Raw genomic sequence first — 22,483 nt, forward strand, 5'->3', positions numbered from 1 at the left:
TGGCTCAGCAGTTGAGCATCAACATATGGTCCAAGAGGTTGAGGTTCAATCCCTGTTCAGGGCACATGCCCAGGTTTTGGGCTTGATCCCCAGTGGGGGGCATGCAGAAGGCAGCCAATCGATTCTCATCACTGATGTTTCTTTCTCTCTCTCCCCCTTCCTCTCCCTGAAATCAATAAAAACTTAAATCCGACTCAACCCAATTATCTGAGCACAATAAAATGAAGTATAGCTGGTCCATGAATAACTTTGTTTTCTTCATTTCGTTGTAATGATGAGAAAATAAATTTTATTCCCAGCTGGGGCCACTGTGTGTGTGGAGTTGGCACATTCTCCCCATGTACGTGTGGGTTTTCTCTGGGGACTGTTTTCCTTCCACATTCCAAAGATGTGGTGAGGTGAATAGTGTCTACATTGTCTCAGTCTGAATGCATGTGTGTGTGAGTGCTCCCTGCAATGGGAGGGCTTCCTGTCCAGGGTGCGGGTCCCTCCTTGTGCCGAGCTGCAGAGATGCTCCAGCTACCCATGACCCTGAACTGGAATAAGTGGGTTAGAAAATCATTATCTGATTTGTTTTTATGAATCTTTCTTAAATGTATGTAAAGCTCACATTTATTTCAATATTTAATCATAAAAGTGTTTTGAGTCTTAGAATTTTGGTGATGCTTTTGTGACCAGAAATATGCCGTAGGAACTTAACTGTTGTTTATATCAGTTAGCCTATGGGAAAATTGGTTTCGTGATGTGTCCTTTCTCTTAAAGTTGCAGTTTCCAAGAGCCTACAGACATTAAGCAAGTACTTACTGTATGCCTGTGTAGTAAAAGCGTAACAGGCATGAGAGTGAGAAACACTGAATTCTGGATGACCGCCTCTGGAAAGGCAATGTGGTCTGTAAGTGGTAAAATGTTAAGATCTGATAAAAGTAAATGCTGGGAACTTGGATATTCAGTACATAACTAACTATATAATTTTTATAATCTTGAAATAGATCATAGAGCTAACAACACACTTACACCTACTTAAGTACAGAAGGTAGTTTCAACGGTGGATTGTAGTGCACTGTGGGCTACATACCATACTAGGAACTGGGGGATGCAAGTGTGAACGAGGCACAGCAACTGCCCACAAGAAGATAATCTCACAGGAGCCGACTTGGGTTCTGATGAACTTTGCCACTGATGGCTAAGGAAATCTGTTCTTTAGTAAATGGTCCTGAGATTCTTAAACCAAAGTTACTGAGAGAGCAGCAGACAAGGTTCAAAACCCACTATTGCCCTGCTTCCTTCGTCTTTCCTTTAAAGAATGAAGATAATGGGGAAAGAACTGTGAGAATAAATTCAGCATAAAACAGAGATAAACACTTATGCAGAAATTACTTTTATTATGTTAAAAAATTCCTTAATAAGCCAGCAATTATTCATGTAAAGGAGTCCAGAGAAGAGATTAATGACTGTATTAGCCTTAACCCTGATTGGAGATACAGAAAACATTATTCCCTAGAGTAGGTTACTGAACAGACGTCTAAGAGGCTGTGAACTTGGAAGAGCTTCTCCTTGCCTGTCTGGCTGCTCCAATCAGATCACATGACTCAGTTATAAGGATGGACATATTTTCTTCTTTTGAATTTAAAACTTTACAACAGTTCGGATGCTGCAAGAGAAAGAAACAATAAGTGTAGGTTTTGAATGGTATCTTTTCTTTTAAGAACATTAAAATTGTATTTTTTTAAGCCTTCTTCCTCTATAAACCACACATCACTCCTCCATCCCATAATACATAACCAAAGAGACAGCTTACCTCTTCCCTGCATGCAGCAGTTCAAAGGCTTTGTTAATTTCCTCGAAAGACAGATTGTGAGTCACAAATTCATCAACTTTTATCTTTTTGGACATATATTCAGACACCAACTTTGGGACGCTTTCTACACTCTTCCATCCTAAAAGAAATCATACATCTCTTCATTAATTTTTTTCCACAAATCCCTACAGTATGCTAATTACCTTGTGGGTTAAACAAAGGTGTTTAAGAAAATAAATGTTTTCATTACAGAGGAATAAAAAACGTTGAAAATCAGAATAAGAGAGAATTCAGTGCACATCATTAGTTAAGAAAAAAGTAATTGACTTTTTAGTATTTTCCTTTTTCTGTATTGATTAACTAAAATCTCATTAAGTCTCAATTGAGACTTAGACTACCCAGGACAGAACTCTTAAGTCTTAGAACAAGCTTATTTATTAGGTCCACAACAGCAGAGATTCCTATAGTAATGAAATTCAAGGAAGAAAAACATTGACGTGATACGTGGCTAATTTCTTTGGTTTTTAAATCAATAACGTGATACGTGGCTAATTTCTTTGGTTTTTAAATCAATAACGAGTAGGGATAGCACCTCTGAATACAAAACTGAAATTGAAAACAAAGTAGGAAATCAGACGCTTCAATTTTTCACTTGTTATTGAAAGAAGCAGTAAGTCAACAAAACACCCCTCGTACTTGTGAAAGCTGAGATGCTTTGGACCATATTTCAAACCTCTTTTGAGCTTTTTCCAAATCTCCCTCATTAAATCCTCTATCAATTATTTTTCCCTCTACAAATGGAGGGCTTTTTCTTTCTCCTTTAAAACTCCTGTTAACTGAGACTTCAATTCTAGACAACTTCTATTTACACATTTTAGCAATACCCATGGGAATCCAATGCTCAAGCTAATTTCCCAAACGGCACTGTGCTAGAATGCGGCTTCAGTCAGAGGTTCCTACCAGCCACCCTGGCTCAGTCACGTGGGCTTAGAAGCCCTTTCAAATCCAACTGTGGGTCCTGAGATGATGCCTCTGCATTGCACGCGTGGCTTTAAAAGTCTGTTCTAAGATACTGAGGTTTGGCATATATCCAGGGCTTTGGAAAGGAGGGTTCAGTCAGCTTGACATTTCTCTAAGCAGTATCGGTAGCATAAAGAAGGAAAACTGGCCAAACTCCTCGTTTAGCATACTTTTGTAATTTCTTTTTCTGACTTTCAAAAAAGCTGGCATAATTATCAGGTAGGGGATGTTAACAGATACTTGTTAAACACAAGTCATTCAAAACTCATGCTATGTGATCTTTTTCGTAAGAGGATAGTGAGAATATATTTTTTAAAAAACCTATCAAAACGTAGGCAACCCCTAACAACCATGTACTTTTTAGGATCATATTAAGGGAAAAATAATCAGGCTGGCAGCTTTTCAGTTTTGTTATAAGATTCTAATTTAACATTTTCAAATTGAGATTCAGTATTGGTTACTGCTGAAATCAGCCCTCTTCAGACAGAGGTTTGACTGCACCCAGTGATCACTACACTCTCTGGAAAAATGAGTAAAAAATGCACATAACCCTTTTAACTCCACAAGTGACACTATGGATGGCAATGTTGTTTGCTTACCTTACAACCAATTTCTCATGCCTGCCCTACCCCTAACTATGGCCTCATTAATGGAATATTTTCTTTTTTTAGTGTGTAAAAATGTGGCCTTGAGCTTCAGGAGGAAATACTGATTGAGTGAGAAACCCTTCTATTAAAATAACTTTGTATGCAACAATTCAAGATGAGAAGGCAGCCCATGAACATTATTGTTAAAACAAGAAAACTGGACTGGAATTAAAAGTCTGCCAATGGAAATGAGAGGGAAAATGTACCCAACAATTACCTCCGAAGGCGGTACCTTTCCACGTGCGGCCTGTTACCAGCTGGAAGGGCCTAGTGGCGATTTCTTCACCTGCAGCAGCTACTCCAACCACCACGCTGACGCCCCAGCCTTTGTGGCAGGCCTCCAGCGCAGCTCTCTGTGGGCAGAAATATGACCAAATCATAGCAGTCAGTGCATTTTGCTGAGAATATCTGCTTCCCCAGAAACTCGGGGAGGGAGAAGGTGGTTTCAGAAAGCTTTCTAAAAATATGGCAGCAAAATGATAAAATGGAATGCTTAGTAAATTTAATTTTATTGAACAATTTTATTTTAACAGGTCTTTAAACAAATTTACTAACTTGGCTAAATAGTAACACAAACGGCAAGAATTTAGAGCTTTTACTTGCTGTCCATTTTTAAAAGTAAATACTAGCTCAAAATTCTAAAGACTTTTATAATAAAAGAAGCAGGCAGAGAAGTAATACTAACACTTTTGCTGAATGCCTACTTTGTGTCAAGTAGGTGCTGCTACTGTCTGTCTGTATTTTACACATGAGGAAACTGAGGTTTAGAGAAATTACATCCTTGCTCACGGTCACTGATTTAGTACGTGGATGTTTATCTAATTTCAAAGCTCATGCTCTCTACAACTGTGCCATTCTGCCTTTTTATTTAAACAAACATACTCTAAGATTCAGCATACAATGAAATCAGGCAAAGAAACATTTTTCTTCATCCTTCCCCGAGTCACTCGTGTCATTTCCCATTTGTAGTTCAAATCATTATTTTTCCTTCCTTCTATCAGAATAATTCTTATCAAGAGAATTTCCCTTTCCAAAAACAAAACAATTTTAAATCCTAATTAAGAAAAATGCATTAAAAAAGCAGTTACACACACAGCAAGGACTGAAGTCAAGCATACTTACCATGACCTTCACGTTACCAATACACTCAAAGGAATAGTCCACTCCTCCATCAGTCACCTCAATAAGCACTTCCTGGATGGGTTTACTGAAGTCCTGGGGGTTGATACACTCAGAGGCTCCAAACTCCTTGGCCCTTGGGAATTTATCTTTATTGATATCCACACCAATGATCCGGGATGCACCAGACACCTTACAGCCCATGATAACCGCCAATCCAACTCCTCCTAAGCCAAAGACGGCACAAGTAGAGCCAGGCTCCACCTAATAGTAAGACAGTCTATGAGGTACTGCTTCCACAAGAGTCAAGAAAATCACTAGGTTTCTTATAGATGGGGCCATTTTCATTATTCCAGCAATGCTTTGTCGTATCAAATTAGAAGGTGGAAGCTAAAAGCCATACCAACACTTACCTTGGCAGTGTTCACAACGGCACCATAACCAGTTGAAATGCCACAACCCAGGAGGCAGACTTTATCCAAAGGTGCTAAAGGATCAATTTTAGCAACAGAAATGTCAGCCACAACTGTGTATTCAGAGAACGTGCTGGTTCCCATGTAATGTAAAATTGTCTTTCCTTTGCAAGTAAATCTGCTGGTACCATCTGGCATTAATCCTTTCCCTTGAGTGACTCTAAAGAAAACAAAAAGGGGAAAAGGAAGGGTAGAATTAGGTTTCCTAAAACCCATAAGAAAAAGAATTTAGTTTAAAAAATTATGACTAATAGTTATAAAAGTGTGCTAAGACTATAAGTCCAATTCCTAATGTATGTATAATAATTTAGCATCTTTCAGCAATGTCTTATTAGGGAAACTTATAAGAGATTTATGACCTCAAATATTTTTTCCAAGGTTCCATATCCTTCTGGATCTTACTGCCAGAGTATTGAAATAATTTTTAACAGGTACAACTTATGGATCAAATGAAATTATTTTAAAATTCCATCATAAAACTCTGTGAGCAAATGTAACTTCATAAAGCATAGAGCCAAGTCCAGCATCTACACAAGCAGAGACCACATGCAATGATCCATTCAGCTGAGGAAAACAGATGGCCAAACTGGCTAATTTAGATATTTCAGAAATCTTCAAGGATTCAAGTTACTTTCTCTCTTCCCTTACTTTTTGCCTATGTAGCTGGTTACAGCAAAGGGGATGGGGGCGGGAGAACAAACTCACAAAGGCAACCAATATGATATATGGTAACAAAAATTATTTTATATTCTAAATACATATAGGTGATATAATGTCTTATTTAGGAGGATGAGCCCTAAAGTCAGAAACACTTGGGTTCAAATCCTGTGTGATGTTGGGGAAGTTAATTAACCTTTGTGCCTTAGTTTCCTCACTAGAAAATACAGAACAATTGTATCTTTCTCAAAGATTGCTAAAAAAAAATGAAATGTTATGTAAAGCATTAGTACTGTGCCTGGCACAGAGTGCTTAATAAATATTTGTTATTTTCAATAAAAAATAAACACAATAATTTTGAGGCAGGATAGTAAGAAGTACGGAAATTCCTTGACAAGTGGAATAAGGGAAACTGAGACAAAATAATTAAACAAGGTCAAACAATTTGAGCAATTTACAGCCAGCAAATGAATCACAAGGTTTTATCTTCCCTAACCAAGGGCACTTAGGAACAAATGGTTTACACATTCCAGACCATCCTCTGGCAGACTGGCCTCGATCCCAGTCCCTGTTCGATGACGTTCTTTGAAAATGAAACCGGAAGATAACCCTGACCCCTCTACAGGTACATTTTGATGAATCAACATATCTAAGGACACACCTGGAAAGCCTATGAATGTTCTGTTAAGAACATCCCCTAAGACCTCCCCTAGGATTCCCACTGGCCAAAGGAGATAAAAAGTCTCAAGTTAAAGGGCCCACTGCATGCTCTCGCTAGAGCACACCCACGCCTTGTATCTCTGCTCTCTTTCTCGTAAACTTTAAGGGCTCCACTAGACTTACAACCAAGGGAGCAGCAGGCAGTGGCAGCTTGTCCTGGGCTTACCTCCTGAACCTGTCTCCAAAGCCTCCTTTGTCTCTGACTTTTCAGTGAGCTAACAGCAGCCCTACCTTGGCTCTCCTTTCACTGTGACTTCTATTTCTCAGCGAGTCAAAGCAGCTCCGAGTAGGCTGTCTCCTGTTACTTCTTCTACTCTAAGCCCTGCTTTCCTTTCACTGTCCCCAGCTTTAATAAACATTCTCTCAAAGTCACCTGTATTTGTGTTGTGAAATCTTTCCTGCACGAAGTAAAAAACCCACACACTACTGGGCCAGCCAGAGGCAGACCTGCTCTGGGCCCAGACCTCATCCAGTAACAATATGATGTATACTTTTAGATAAATTCTTTGGAATACATATGAATAAACAAATATATGAAGAGAATGGATTGCCTCTGGATTGAAGAGAAAAACAAAAATATGATGAGAAGCAAAGAGCAAACAGGTGACAAAGCTCCACCATAAACGACTGTTCTATCTTTATGAGAACAACTTGCTTATTTAGCCCTCCTTAATGAGTAACCACGTCTTCCCAGAGGAGTCAGACAAAGGTGATATAGGATACATTTTAAGCTCTGAAAGGACTTGTCCCTCGAAAAGGTATCAGATAGCCACAGAAAGCCCACTACTATCTATACTTGACGCGTTACAAAAATTTGCAGGCTGTTTGAAATTCCCTTTGAAAAACAATTTTTTGTTTTGTTTTGTTTTAGCTTTGTCAAAAGTAATTGAATTTATGTTATAAAACAAATGGAGTCTTGTTTTCCAAAAATATAAACCAATTTTGTCAGTGGCATTAGAAAACAAATGCAAGAACAAACGGATCTCCAATGTACTGCTGCTGGTGGGAGTGTATCCTATGACTCAGCATTCCAATCCTAGGAAAATACCAAAGAGACAGTACAGTAGTGGTACTTGGAATGACAGAGCAACTTGGATATGTCTCCCAGACATTGTGAATGAAAGAAACCAGACAAAAGACACATAATATGTAACTCTATTTATATGAAGTTCTACAGTGAAAGAAATAAGAATAGTGGTTACCTTTGAGGGAGGCAGGTGTTGACTTGGAAGGGACATGAAGGACTTTGCAGGGTGTTGGAAGGGTTCTCTAACCTTGAACTGGGTTATGGTTATAACCATTGGGTATGTATATACATAAAAATTCATTGAGCTATACACATAAGATTTGTATGCTTTAAGTACTTTATGTCTTTTCTACCTCAATAAAAAAGAAATCAAACAAATATAAGAGGACCGTAAACTGCCTCAAAGAAGTAGCTCTTTAAGAGCTGTTACCTTAGGATAAAGTAACTACCTTTTCTGTGTTAAGGAGTTATGTTCTCTCTTACTTTGATTTCATGGACAATGAAATGGACATAAAAATGATTTCATTGAATTTCATAAACATCTCCCTCCTTGTTACACATGTTGGCAAATTTAGCCTAGTGCTACGGAAAGAGAATGAGTTCAGGAAATTTCCTTTTTGCCCTTAATAGCTGATGATACTGGGCAAACCACTTAATTTCTGGGTCTTAACTTTCTCGTGTATGAAAATTGGGATATTAATGATGATGGTAAGCTTGCTATAAAGGTGGAATGGAGTAATTAATGTAGCTCTGTATAAATTGCCGCATACTTATTATTGTAATTATTAAGATGACCTCCTGTTTTAAGAATAAAATGATACTAACCTTATCTTCTGGCAAAGGTTTGTTTTAGGATTTAGACAAAATTTGCATTCTCCACACTGGGGGATGTAAAGTGGGATGACAGTGTCACCTGGAAAACAAGCGCAGTCATTATCTTGGATAGGTAGCATCTGTTTCTAATGAACGATACGTATCAGCCCCTGCAAATTCCCATTCCTGTCAGCGCATTTGACTTTGGAAAGTTAACAACTTCAAGGCTTAGAACTTTACCTACATAACGTTCAGACACTGCCTCAACTCTGCAAAAAGTACAAGTTTTCAGAGTTTTTATTAAAGGAAACTTTTAAAAACAGTAACTGGTGAAAAAGGAGTCATGCGCCTCAAAATACTGACTCACTGATGCATCTTTAAAACTTCTTGCTTAATTGGGCAAAATTGGCTTTGGGCAATGTTTTGAACAGTTTCAGATGAACAGCAGTCTGCAAAATCAGAGGAAAAAACCATCAAACATGGGGTGGGCAAAGGTAGGTTTACAGTTGTGAGTATGAGAAACATAAAGTTTATTCTTGTCTTGTCATTTATAAATTTTTGTTTTATTTTCCATATGAACAACTGTAAAACCTACTTTTGCCCACCCTGTATCTGCTTCCTGGGTGAAGAATAAAATCAATCTTCACAGCTTTCTTGGGTTCATAAATAAACAATGTGTAGTTTATCAGAAATGTTATTTCCGTATAGAAATAAGGCAAAATTATAAAATAAGTGGTTCAAATACCCTCTTACCTGCTTTTAGCCTAGTAACTCCTTCACCAACACTTTCCACAATTCCGGCACCTTCGTGTCCCAAGATCACTGGAAAACTTCCTTCAGGATCAGCCCCACTCAGGGTATAGGCGTCAGTGTGGCACACGGCAGTAGCAATAATCTATCAGGATATTAAGGTGAAGAGCTTTTCATTGTGTGCGCATGTAATTCAGAGTGAGGCACTGGTCAAAGGAAAGGTCCTTTTACTTTAATACCATATTTCACTGATTCTAAGATACATTTCTTTCAAACTTTAACCTCTCTAAAATCAGTATGTGCTTATAAATAGATGACATTTTAAGAATCAGAATTGGCAGCCCATTTTTTTTATTAGTACATAACAAAAGAACTAGTGTATTTATATGCAATGAAAGACGGTACATCTATTCTCCTTTTCAGTGCATATTAGCAAGACAAAGTGTGAATAAGGTGACTGTATGAGCACCTGTGTCTTCAGGTGTGAAAAGGAACAGCACCTGGGTGCTAAGCCATCTCACTGCTGGCCTCCGCATGACTGTTGGGAAATGTGATTTCTAAAAAGGTCTGGACTATTTCTGAAATATGCCAGCCTGGTTGGTCTGCGACAAAACTCAGAGCTTTTAGCAGCACACAGAAATTTAAATAAGCCCTTTATCCCTCTCTCTCTCTCACTTTCAAGTATCTGTTATCTTTCCAAACCACCAAAAAAGCACAGAAAGAAAAAATCTTGGAGTGGATTTATGCATCTCTGCTTCTCACCTACATACTCACTTACAATATAACATTCTTTGCTATTTGTTAGCAGTTTGCCAGGGAAGACAGCTGAACTCAGTGTGCCCCAAACAGTACATTCATGACAAACATTTTCTTTTTCAGTGGCAAAATCACAATTAGGTTAATTTCTGAACTTAACTATTAAAATATTTCAGATTCCTGGGTCTGGGTTGAAAAGGACCTTGAAAAGTTACTTGGCCCTGCGCTTCTTGACCTGATACGTGTAATCCCTGGGAGCACGAGCCAGTACGTATTTATGTGCTGTTTGGAGGTGGGACTGGGGATGGTTACTCCCATTAACAGCAAAATGAACTGATTTTTCTAGAATGTTAGTTTTATTTAAAGGTCACTACTTTATTTTTAAAAATATTTTTATTGATTTTTAGAGAGAGAGGAAGGGAGGGGCGCGAGAGAGAAATATTGATACGAGAGTAACATTGATCAGCTGCTTTCTGCATACCCATTACCTGGGATTGAGCCTGAAACCTGGGCATGTGCCCTGACTGGGAATTGAACCAGTGACCTCCTGGTACTTGGGATGATGCCCAATCAACTAGGCCACACTGGCCAGGGCAAAGGTCACTACTTTAAATGATTAATTTTACATCAAAACAAATACAGAGAATGCTAAAAACATCCAGCTGGTTGCCTTGTGCAATCTGCCTCTCTCCTGGGAAAACTGTGTTTCTCTGCCATAGCAGAGGTTAAAAAACAGTGAAATAATGAATGCATCCCCTGAACTCGGGCCCTGTCTGCAAGGGTCAGTATTTAAAGCTCTCTATTCAAGCTGACTTCACTTGGTTGTTACTCCAGTTGATCAGGAGCCTCTTCCTAAACTTTACTGGTAGTCTCATCTAACAAAACTGAAGTACCATTTCATTTTCTTTTTTCTAATGTGTCACCATACATTTTAAGTTATGGGGTCAGCAGAAAGGGGAACATCCTTAAACCTAGGCTACACAAATAAACTACAGCAATCCAGTGATCCCTGGGAAGGCTGCTCAGCCCAACATCAAAGCTAAAAGATGGAGAGGAGTGCTGCAAAGGTGAGAGAGATGAAATAAGAGGAGGTTGTGATTCTATGGTTGGATGACTTCCAATACCTTGCTCTTGACACTCTCTTTTGGGATTTATCCTCTGCAGAACTCAGAATAGTAATCTATCCAGAGACCTAATTGTAAATCTTTTTCCATTGCCTTGGATGTAACATTACCTTAATTCGAACTTCATGAGCCTTTGGGGGTGCCACCTCTACCTCTTCTATGGAAAGAGGCTTTCCAGCCTCCCAGGCAACCGCAGCCTTACACTTGATCACCTGAAATGGGGGGAAAAAAGTTGTTTATTCACCTGAACAAATAATAAACTGCTTATCAGTTAATTTAAATACTGATGAATACTAACCTTAGAAAGTATATCATAGATTCACAAAGAAACATGTACCTCTAAGTGATATGGAGAATTGTTTTGCCTGTTTTTAGATTTCATACAAATAATATTCATAAAAATATTTAATTTAGATGACCACATGGTCAGATATAAAAGCCTCTTCTGGTTGGGAAGTTTTATCCATCGAATATTTAATGACCCTCTACAGGAGCAGGTTAAGAATACAGGTCTAGGACCAGCTGGTGTGGCTCAGTGGTTGAACATCAACCTATGATCCAAGAGACCGAGGTTCAATTCCTGGTCAGGGCACATGCTCAGGTTGCAGTATCGATCCCCCGTAGGGGGCATGCAGGAGGCAGCCGATCAATGACTCTCTTATCATTGATGTTTCTCTCTCTGTTCCTCTCCCTTCCTCTCTCTGCAATCAATAAAAGACATAGCTAAAAAAAAAAAAAAAGAATACAGGTCTAAGAGAATCTGACTCAGTAGGTCTGACATAGGGCCCAAGGAATCTGAATGCTTAATACGTACCCTAGGAAATTCTTTTGCTCAGGTTGGTACTAGTAACATTGGTGTAAAACTGTAGGATGGGAAGGAGTGTAAGGAGCATCAGAATGAGGGAACTTTAAAAAACTATATCTATAGCCCTGGCTGGTGTGGCTCAGGTGGTTGGAGCATCGTCCTGTATACCAAAAGGGCACATACCTAGGTTGCAGAGCACATCTCCATCAGGGCACATACCTAGGTTGCAGGTTTGATCCTGGTTTGGACACCTAGGGAGGCAACCAATCGATGTTTCTCTCTCTCCCTTCCCCTCCCTCTAAAATAAATGAAAAACATATCCTCGGGTGAGGATTAAAAAAAAACAAAAACACAAAAAACTATACCTATCCTTTTTAACTGTGCCATCCAATACAGTATCCATTTGCCACCTGTGGCTAGTCTGAACTGAGTTAAGCTATAAGATTTTGAAGACTAGTACAAAAAAAGGTAAGAATATTTCAATACTATTTTAAAAATATTGATTACAGCCTTGGCTGGTTTGGCTCAGTGGTTAGAGCGTTGGCCCGAGGACTGAAGAGCCCCAGGTTTGATTCCAGCCAAGGGCACATACCTTGGTTGCAGGCTCCATCCCCAGCCCTGGTAAGGGCGTGTGGGGGAGGCAACCAACAGATGTGCTTCTCTCTCACATCAGTGTTTCTTTCTCTCTTGCTCCCTTCCACTCTCTCTGAAAAGCAATGGAAAAATATCCTCGGGTGAGGATTAATAAAATAAAATAAATAAAATAATAAAATAAAAATAATAATAAAATATTGATTACACGTTGAGATAATATAGTGGTACCTGGGTTTTCTAATGTAATCCATTCCGGAAGACCACTTGAGTTCTGAAATGTTCAAAAACCGAGGGATCCACAGCCGACAGCTGGGTCTCAGGACCTTGCCCTCAGTGGGAGCCGTGGGGCATGTTCAACTTCCCAGGCATGTTCGAAAACCAAAGCATTTCCTTCCGGGTTTATGGCGTTTGTAAACCGAAATGTTCGTCAACAGAGACATTAGAAAATTGAGGTACCACTGTATTTTGAATATACTGGATTAAATTTTAACCCAATTTTAATGCCATTTTTAATATGGCTAATAGAAAAGTTAAAATTACATATGTGAATTGTATTATATTTCTATAGTATAATGTTGCCTTAGAGATTCTAGTCAGTACACTCCTCCATTATCAGAGAATCAAGTGTAATGAGGAAGATTTTGGTCAGTTTACATAATGGTTACGAAACAAATTGACAGAATAAAGGTTGAAAACCACTGGGTTTATAAGAGACAGACTGGAAAGTCAATAATTACAAAAAGTGTGATTTAAAGGGAGAGGCAAAAAGTGGAGAGAGTATAACTTTGGTGGTGAGTTTGAGAAAGCACCACTTTTACCTAGGATACTGAAGGAGGAAGAGTTACAAATGGGGATAAAACACCCACACAGAGGGTGATTGTGACAAGTGAATGAGAATGAATATGAAGCCCCTAATACAGTCTTTGGCACAGGGTAGCTTTGCAAAAATAAGTTAGCAGCTATTAGCAGCAGTAAACTAAAGAGTGGAGGGAAAGGAGAGTTTAACTATATAGAGAGATGAGCAGCTTGTGTAAATTGGTGAGGCCAGAAATTTTGCTTTTAAAATTAAAATGTAGATATTAAATCTGATGGTACAAAAAATTCAGACACTGCACTGGAATCCTTTCTCACCTCAATGTACCGTAAACCTCAAAGGTCAAATTCAGAATATTAACAAGGAAGTCATGTTGTACACTACAGATCTGAAGCAACAAGAATAAATAATTAATCCATAATATGTTGTCTCCCCCTCCACTTTTAAAGAATGTCTGAAAGGAGTTTAAACTCCTACTTCCAATGACAATTCTAAGCAAAACAAAGCCCCACTCTAAATCACAAGCAATTTCCCTACTTGAACATTTGAACTATAACAGGAATTATAATTTTCCACCTGCAAGTATGACCCTGGGCAAGTCACAGTAAGCCCTGGATAGGTTCTGTGACTTTACGCAAAATGAGGTATAAGGAAACCAATTTTACCATATGCTAATTAACATAAACAACAGCTAAGTTCCTACCGCATCTCATCAACTTTATTAGTGAAATAACCTTGAACAAAAGAACCTGTTGTGCTTATTTTTGAGTAGGCAAAGCCTGACTCTCCCTGAGCCATTCCCACCGGATTACGCACCGGCCCCCTGGCCCCCCTCCCGTCCACTTCTCCCCACCGCGCTCCAGCGGCCCAGAAGCAGCAAAACCCTTCCGAGGAGCCCAGACAAAGCTTTCTTCCCGCTGGACCGCTGCCCCGAGGCCCGGGTCCAGCTCGGGCACCCAGCGGCCAGTTTCCACCCTACGCTTGCCCTTCCTCGCATCCTCGGACCCGGGCCCGCCACAGGGCCCCGCGATACCTGGCTCGCCATGCCCTCCGGTTCGGGTCAGCGTGGGGCGGGCGCGCGGGGCGTGCGGCACCCTCGGGGACGTGGGCGGGGCGTGAGTCCTACGCAGGGGGCGTGGCGCGGTGCGGCGTGGGTGGAGCTTGCGCTCGGCGCGGTCCCGCCTCCTCGGGCGCCGCGCGCAGGGCGTGGAGGCGGGGTTTGCGAAGGCTTGGAGCGGTGGGCGGGGCCTGAGGCGAGGCGCGCGGCGCACTCCAGCGGTAACCGGTGGTTTCGTGCCGAGGCTGGAGGGGGCGTGGACGAGGCTGGATGGCGCGGCTCCGTGGGCATCCTGACGCCGGGCTGCAAACCGTGTGTGTCAGGAGAGATGGGGAAGGTGAGGGACCAGGAATTTCTTCGGAAGCACGTGAGAAACTGGGCGGACTGCGTAGTCTTCGTGCTCTTTCCTGTGAGGATGCAGGGTGAGGAAGATACAGACAGCCCCTCAGGATATTCCGTGGAGGGGGAAACAGCGTGAGAATGAGGAAAGGGGACGCAAAGGGGGACCGTTGGGGAAACTTCCCAGGCTCCTATTCCAGCTGCTCCTGGAAGGTGAGGGGTTTGGTGGCCAGTAGAAGGGGGGAGAGGCGTTGGCCTGGGGGAGACGTGGGGAGTGAAAAGTCTCAGGCGTGAGGCTGCGTTGGATGCGTTTGAAGAGTGGGGCGCAGAGTTGAGAGAGAGGGAGAGTGGAGTGTTTGTCAGTCGACTGTTGAACTTTGGTGGTTGTGGGTGCTGAATTTTATTAAAGTAGCTCTGTTATACCCAGGTTACTCGAGACTAATTCACACAGAGACCAAATTGAGCGCTTGGAGATTTATTTAGCCGGCGGCTGCGAATGGGCTCATGCCCTAAACAAACTCGCAGCCCCCAACAGTTTTTGTAGGGAGAATATAAAGGCAGGAAAAACATACAAACTACATTCTGTTTGGCGAAGGGGGAGCGGTTCGGTCAGGGGGACACAGGTGGTGGACCGAGCGAAGCGGGAGACAGAAGCTAAGATAAGCGTCCATTCACTTTCTACAGTCAGCTGTCCTGTGGAATTTTGTGGGCTGCAGTCCTTTACACAGCGCGGGGAAAGGAGAGGAGCTCATTGCTTCTACTTAATAAATTTTGTTGCTCTTGTTTATCTTAAAGTAGCGGTTGTAAGGGTTGAAGATGGGGTGCTGTACTTCAGCTCTAGCAGAGAAACCACCCTTTTCTCTGCTTCTCAGTCTTTTTCGTGGCTCCGTGTCCTCAGTACATACCTTAAGTGTTGGCCATTTTCTTCGGTTCTGTTTGTTCTTTGTTAAGGACCTGAGGATATTCTTTTCCCATTGATTTTTTTTTTTTTTGGTGGTGGTTGTTAATCCTCACCTGAGGACATTTTTCCCGTTGACTTCTAGGGAGAGCCGAAAGAAGGGAAGGAGGGGAAGAGAGAGAGTTGGAGAACCTCAATGCTCTGGTATCATTTGGAAGCAGAATCTGTAAATTTCTTGACCAACCTTGTGCTCCATTTCTGCCCGCAGAAGAGAGGAAACGAGTGACAGTGCTAACTTTTACTTAATTCTGACTCTTAAGAAAAGAGTTCAGCCTGGCAGGGCGTGGCTCAGTGTCGACCTAGGGTCCAGGCGATAGGGGTTTGATTCCCGGTCAGGGCACATGCCCGGGTTGCGGGCTCGATCCCCAGTCGGGGGCGTGCAGGAGGCAGCTGATCAATGACTCTCTCATCGTTGATGTTTCTATCTCTCTCTCCCTCTCCCTTCCTCTCTCTGAAATCAATAAAGATATATTAAAACAAAAAGATATTGTCAATTATAAGATGTACCATTTTTTTAAAAAAGAAAAGAGTTCAGTTTATTTTGAACTGAAGGACTTAATAGGTGAAAAGGACCGTCGTTTTAGACTTTGTAACAGGCAAGTAAGAGTACAGTTGTCATAGTCAAGCAGATTTCAAAAAAGTTGAAGCATATTTTTTAGAGCTCACAAGAAAGGAAAATAAGTACTGAACATGTAAGTGAAATGAGTGACAGCAGTGCTACAAAGGATGGGAAGGAGGAATTAGGAATATGTTATTATTGTAAGGTAATACAATAATAGCACTATACTGCTTCCTACCGGTGAAGCAGTATAAGGCTATTTGAAGTGAACTTGGATCAGTCCCTGAAGCCATAAATGTCTGCTACATTTTGAGGGAAACTGCGCCCCTCCCCCAGTTCTAGTAGGCATTGCTTGGGTACATACTTCATTAGACAGGTTAAGACAGACCTTGCTATAGCCCCCATGAATTGTAACAGAAAACTGTCTGAACTGAAGAAAGCCCCGAATGGGTCGAATAGGATGGAGACAGAAGTGGTTGGTACCAATTCTGTTCAATACTGAGGTTCCAAAGCTACCTGTCAAATCCTTTCTCTTTCATACACATGGCATACACATGGCATACTAGATGGTGGCCATCTAGTTTGCAGCTGCAGATCTCAATTGTGTTGTGCAGTTTTTCCTGCTACTTTTCAAGGTAAACACAGATCACGGAATTGGGAGTCAGAGACTCCCTCAGGGTGGTTCTGTGATCCTGAAGAAGTAAATTTTCCTTGTATTTTTTGTAGGCAATAATATATTCTGAGTTATTCATTATTGTAAGTAACCTGAGCATATCTTTTCCTTACAGGGACTCCAAAGCCTCTGGAGAACCTGACAGGCTGGAGGAGTACAAGGTATAATTCCATGATTAAATGTAACAGGAAATTCAAAGGGGACTTTTCACATTGTCTCAATTTTGGCTAAGAATTCCAGGGCCAAGCAATATGGGTGCCAAAATTAGCCCCACGTTCTAAGGCTGAGTACTAGACTACCCTATATGTAGGACATGGTAATACACACAAAATTTCATCTGCCCTCATTAGCTCATCTATTTGTAAGGAAGGGCAAAGAACTCTTGGGGAAAGGTGTAAATGGTTGGGAGGGAAGGTCTCCCAACCTATCTCCTGGTGAGGATGATGGAAGTACTCCTTCTCATATGAAGCCAAAAAAGAAAACCACTCAGAAAGCTTCAGATGTTTTGTCTGGAACCTGGAGGACTCAAGGTCTGGTATCTGAAATAAGGAAAAGAAATTTATGGCCAGAGGCATGTAGAACAGCCTGTGTGGTAACAGAATGAAGTAGAGCAGGGTTTAGTGGACACAAGGGCACAAATGTGTTTTCCATGGACCAAATGTGGACCTTGCAAAGGGAAGCAGTTTTAGGCTGTCTTAAAAGGAACTTTACCAAAGGGACCCACCTGGAGAGGTAAGGTAACTGGTGGAGGCCAAGGGCTGAAGGCAGAGGCTTAGCTGGCCTGTTGTGGATAGAATCGTCCCTATAAACAAATTGGAGGTAGGAGATTCCTAATGAGGCAGAGGGTTCTTTGTGAAACCCGCAGAAATTCCCCAATCAGGAAGGAATCCAGTATTTCAAAGATGCTGTACCCAAAGAGCATTATCTGATTGCAATAATACTGGTCATGTAGTGTGTAGTCTTTTCCTCTAAATATCCCTTCCCTTCTAGGCTGGACAATGGAGGGGGGCATGAAGCAGTAGCTTGCAAATGGTGGGAGAAACGGAACATGGGAGGGAGAATAAGCAAAGCTCTCCTTCCTTCCTTACTGTGGATTTAATTTCCTGGGGCACCACTGGCAGCCAAGCCAGTGGTGGTGTCCTGTGTCCAGGGGTAGTATTGGTGGTTCAGTTTGCAGCGTCTGTGGCCTGAGGGCAAGGAAAATGGTGACCAGATCAGTTCTGCTGCAAGGTTTGGACATAATATCAAGCTGTTTATTTCTGAAAGTATTTTCTAGTCCTCTTGATAATTCTAAGACCTACCCAATATCCTTTTAATTCATTCTTTATTATTTTAAGTGAGTAAGAATTGATATCTATGACTTGCAATGAAATCTATCAAAAACAGTAGTAGGAATTTTGAAAGAAAATAGACCACCAGGGAAATGGGTCAATCTGGAATTAACTATCTGACCTGGTTGAGGCTGAAAGCAGTGAAAATTCAGTTGACTCTAAGTAGAGTATCTCTAGGTATGCAGGGGTGGAACAGTTAATAAAAAGTCAACTCTTATTTCCTGGAGTGAAAAGTACTGAAGGCAGAGCCTTGGGAACCACAAGATTTTGCCATAGAAAAGTATTAAAGTGCATTTCATTCAAATCCTGTGAGGGTAGATGTTTGCTTCTAAAAGTTCCGGACTGCTTAATGAAAGAGAAGGGTGAATTCTGCTGCTCATTGATGTCAGAGCTCTAGTTCAGCTGCTCCGCCACTCTCTTGTCTTTCTCATCATGGTTGCAAGATGGCAGCTGTAGCTCCAGTCTGCCATGTCCTCACATGACATCCAGAAGCAGGAAGGAAAGGGTGTTCTTTTTACCCTCCCCCACTGTTTTTTGTTTTTTTTTTAATCAAGAGGGGAATCACTCTCACCCGCTCTTCCTCCAGCAGATGTCCCTTAATGTCTCACTCACCAGCATTGAGTCATGTGTCAACCCCAAATGGGAATGGGATTAGACAAATCATGGTTTAACTTCTGGAGCTAAGGCAGAGTACCTAGAGCAAGAGAAGTCCAGCTGGTCTAGATTGCTATGAGAACAACTCTGATGCTTTCCTTTTATGGACTGAATGGTTTTTAAGGGTCTTTGGCAGAATGTTGTATGGAGTCTATTGCAAGCTCCAATACAAGAATCATGGAAAACCTAAAGTTTTAGAGCAAGTCATGCTTGCTTCATTCTTGGTTTTGATTAAAATTACAATCAGGTATTGATGCTCTTTGGGTATAGTTGTAGTGTGCTCAGTTGGTTGAGTATCATCCCGTGCACCAAAGGGTTGCTGGTTCGATTCCCAGTCATGGCACATGCCCAGGTTGCGGGTTTGATCCCATGCTTATGGGAGGGAGGCAACAGATCAGTTTCTCTCTCTCTCTCTCCCTCTCCCTTCCTCCCTCTCTAAAATCAATAAAAACATATTTTTAAAAAATGCCTGGGCATGAGACACTAGGTGATCATGCTACCTGAATTTCTCACCATGAACCGAGTGTTATTGGATCCCCAGAATTATAAGACTGGACATGCTCAGGAGGATAGCATTATCAAGTGGAGGTAATCGATGTAGGACTGGACCAAAGATTCTGAGGGCAGAGTAAATTGCTTCAGCAATTGACTCACACTCCTATTGCACTTCCACCCCTCAGAGAGATTTCCTATGATAAGTTTGGAGAGGAGGAAGAGAATTTCAGCTTGATTTACAGCGCTCTACATAATATTTTGGCAGCTGGTAGGGGTAGACTTGGGAAATCTTTCCAGGGTACAGAACCTTTAAGTATTAAATCTCTTTGAGTCCTCTTTGACAAGAATGACATGGTCTGAAGTATGGATCTACATAGATTAAGAGGCAGTAATTAACGATTTGGCCAGATGATGAGGGTCTTTGAAGGAATGAGGTTGTAAGATTGGTAATAAGGAAGACTAGAAAAGATATGGGGATGGAACTTTCATAACAGGCACTGTGTGAGGAAATTTATGTTCCGTGTGAATTTCACCAAAAGGTCTGATTTTGGAGGAGATTGTCAGTAATCAGGTGAACAAGGTGATCTATCCTAGGGATGTTGTTCAGCAGCCCTCTGTGTGCTTGCTCGGTGTTTTTATAAATGTAGTGGCCATAGAGGTGAGCGTGGGCCCAAGAGCACAGATGTTCCCTACCAAGGCTTTCCTGGCTGTGCCATTGCTGAACACCCAGACTGATAGCAGCACCCGCCCCTAGGTCCCCAGTATGGTACAATACCTAAGGGGGACCAGACAGCCCCTCTATGACTGATTATATGGGTCCCCCTCATTATTCTCACTGGGATGAATTCTTATCCTGGGTCTAGAATTGTTTTCCCTATCTGTCATGCTTCCACTTGTGTCATCATCCATGGGTTTATTAATATAAATGAAACATAGATTCAGATTCTCAGATTTTAAAAAAGTAATTACAACAAAGGCATAGGCTTTTAATTATTCCACTATTATGGAACAGTTAATCCCACATTGTGCACGTTGGAGAAAAGGAAAGTGCTAATGATTCTCTTTTAATTTGTCAGAATAATTAAAAGACTACTTAGGAATACAGAGAGGTCATTTACAATATTCTTATCAGGTCAAAACCTTATCAATAAGGCAGCCAGAATTGCAGATTCCTCTTGGAGGTTATTTTCACGGGACAAGGCAACACTTCGTAAAGCCTTTGGAGCCATAAAAAACCTTTTGAATTAAAAAACATATTAACAGAGAATGGATTTCTTTTGAACAATAAACAAAAGACATTCTAGTAACAGTTATGACTATTCACACATGTCTCCATTGTGCTAAGGAGAACAAATGATATTCTTGGGAGCATTCTTAATTTAAAACCTTATCAATCAGGATTTTAAAAGTAGCTTATGATGTAGATTTTTATTTCTCTTTATAGCTGCAAGAAGGGACATGTCTTTCATCTCTGTCTCAGACTCTTTCATTTAATTATTAAGATTTTCATTTTTAAGGTCAGGTTCTGCAGTTTCATTAGCTATATTATAAGCAAGCCTATAGAACAAAATTTTATTGGCAGAAATGGAGAAAGGGATAAAAATAGCAATAAAATAAGAAGGCTGTAGTTTTTCTTTTATATTATTAAATGCCTTACTTTCTTATAATTTCCATCTCAAAATACCTTGAGACTTAAGAAAAGACTGATGGTCTATCTTTGGGTTAAAGTGATAGAATAGGAGCATTCTGGATTAGCATTCCAGAGAGGAAATATTTAGGCATTTTATACAACTCAATATGTTTCGACAATGAAGATGACTGACTAAAGAATGGGTAGGTGGAGGGGGAGAGATTAACCCAAGAATTTATATGCATATGCATAACCCAAGGACACAGACAATGGTGAGGTTAGAAACTGGGGAGGGGTGTGTGGCAGGGTGGAATGGGTCAATGGGGAGAAAAAGGGACATCTGTAATATTTTGAACAATTAAAAAAAATATATAAATATAGCCTACATTTACTGGCATATTATTCTGAATAGGTACATTACTCAGACTACATGTGGAATATTGAGTTTAAGTATACTTAGAAATATTTAATTAGGAATAAAGAAGATATGGTGGTAGGGAGAAAGAGATATGCTAGTTGTCCTCAACTATCAGAGGGACTGAACTTACTCTGTGATGCTTCAGAGAGTAGACGGTGGGGGGGGGGGAGGGCACCCTTTAACCTTAACCATAAGGAAAAAGGTGACCTGTGAAGGTGTTTAACCCATGGTTGACCGATTATCTGTCATATTTCAAAAAAGAATTTATTTATTGAATTTGGGATTGAAAACAATTCATCTTTTATTAACCCAACATTTTATTTTAAAATTTGAAAAGTCAGGACAATAAATACTTCTATGTCCATCACCAAATGAACCAATTAATATTTTTTGTCATCTTTACTCTCTCTCTCTCTCTCACACACACACAGACACACTTTGGATGAGCTATATGAAAGGAAGTTTCAAATTTCATAAAATTCATCCTTAACTTCTTCAGCAAGTATCTCCTAAGAACAAGGACATTTCCTAACTGTTACAATCCATCATTAAGGTAATAATGTTCAGCTTGAAGATTTTTCTGACTTGCTTATGAAAAATATCATAAATAGTGTCTTTCTGCCCTGTAACATAGGATTCATTCATTGAGGTTAATAAATTCGGCCCTGCCTACCTCACTGGCTGCATTGTTGGAAGGCCTGCTATCTGTAAGGCACTCAAAGAATATAAAAAATGGCCTTTCCCACAAGGAGCAGAGGTCAAGTGAAAAATCTAGAGAATCATACAAAATAATGCACATGAAAGTACTTTTAAAACTTTATGGTGTAAATGAAAGTTGTTACTCTCTTCCTGAATTCTTATTCTCAAGTAGGATCTAGGAGATGGAAAATGTTAAATAAAAAACCACCAGAGGGCGCTGCAGTAGCATTTAAAAAACTGAGTCTAAGATGTTTGAAAGGACAGTTAATATATCTTACAACTGCATATTTTTTCTTCTTAGAAGAATTTATTGTGATTGTATTGCCATTTAAAGTCAAGTATTGTTCACCCTATTAACTGGCATTCTTAAAGATGTGTAATGATTTCAGACCAAAGAAATCATTAAAAAAAAACAAACAACACACAGAACACCCCCCCCCCCAAACTCTGTATATCTTATGTTAGAGAAACCAACCCTTTAAAATAACTATTTTCTCCCATTTGGAGGGGTCAAGTCTTATTCCAGTTTTGTGGACACAGCATGTGTGAAAAG

General features: G+C 40.5%; 1 protein-coding gene and 1 long non-coding RNA gene across 5 annotated transcripts in view; one reads left to right on the top strand and one right to left on the bottom strand.

The window, feature by feature from the left end:
- Positions 1 to 1,362: 1,362 nt before the first annotated feature.
- Positions 1,363 to 14,314, bottom strand: LOC308560340 (alcohol dehydrogenase class-3). Of its 4 annotated transcripts, XM_081144282.1 has the most exons (10): positions 14,151 to 14,174; positions 13,435 to 13,505; positions 11,015 to 11,116; positions 9,028 to 9,169; positions 8,287 to 8,374; positions 4,998 to 5,217; positions 4,588 to 4,848; positions 3,683 to 3,818; positions 1,799 to 1,937; positions 1,363 to 1,651 (listed from the first exon to the last, which is right to left on the bottom strand). In XM_081144282.1, the coding sequence occupies exons 6-10, from the start codon at positions 5,193 to 5,195 to the stop codon at positions 1,627 to 1,629; spliced, it is 759 nt and encodes a 252-aa protein (XP_081000408.1). In that variant the 5' UTR covers positions 5,196 to 5,217; positions 8,287 to 8,374; positions 9,028 to 9,169; positions 11,015 to 11,116; positions 13,435 to 13,505; positions 14,151 to 14,174; the 3' UTR covers positions 1,363 to 1,626. The 4 variants fall into 4 exon arrangements, with proteins under 4 accessions (XP_081000408.1, XP_081000407.1, XP_081000409.1 ...); XM_081144281.1 differs by lacking the exon at positions 13,435 to 13,505 and having other exon boundaries at positions 14,151 to 14,314; XM_081144283.1 differs by lacking the exons at positions 13,435 to 13,505; positions 14,151 to 14,174 and adding an exon at positions 12,532 to 12,693.
- A 24-nt stretch (positions 14,315 to 14,338) lies between these two features.
- Positions 14,339 to 22,483, top strand: part of LOC308564454 — a 62,775-nt gene continuing 54,630 nt past the window's right edge. Inside the window, exons 1-2 of the long non-coding RNA XR_013999956.1 lie at positions 14,339 to 14,511; positions 16,819 to 16,864. This is a non-coding gene — a long non-coding RNA (uncharacterized lncRNA). The remainder of the gene's footprint in view (positions 14,512 to 16,818; positions 16,865 to 22,483) is intronic.

This window comes from Miniopterus schreibersii (genome assembly GCF_964146895.1).
Source record: "Miniopterus schreibersii genome assembly, chromosome: 1".
NCBI classification, from domain to species: Eukaryota; Metazoa; Chordata; class Mammalia; order Chiroptera; family Miniopteridae; genus Miniopterus; species Miniopterus schreibersii.

What these genes read in the sequence shown, in the direction of transcription:
- LOC308560340 (XM_081144280.1), bottom strand. An exon ending in AACCTTTGCCAGAAGATAAG is followed by an intron (nt 5,218 to 8,286) that starts GTTAGTATCATT and finishes TGTTTTCTTTAG; the next exon opens with AGTCACTCAAGGGAAAGGAT. An exon ending in CCGTTGTGAACACTGCCAAG is followed by an intron (nt 4,849 to 4,997) that starts GTAAGTGTTGGT and finishes TCTTACTATTAG; the next exon opens with GTGGAGCCTGGCTCTACTTG.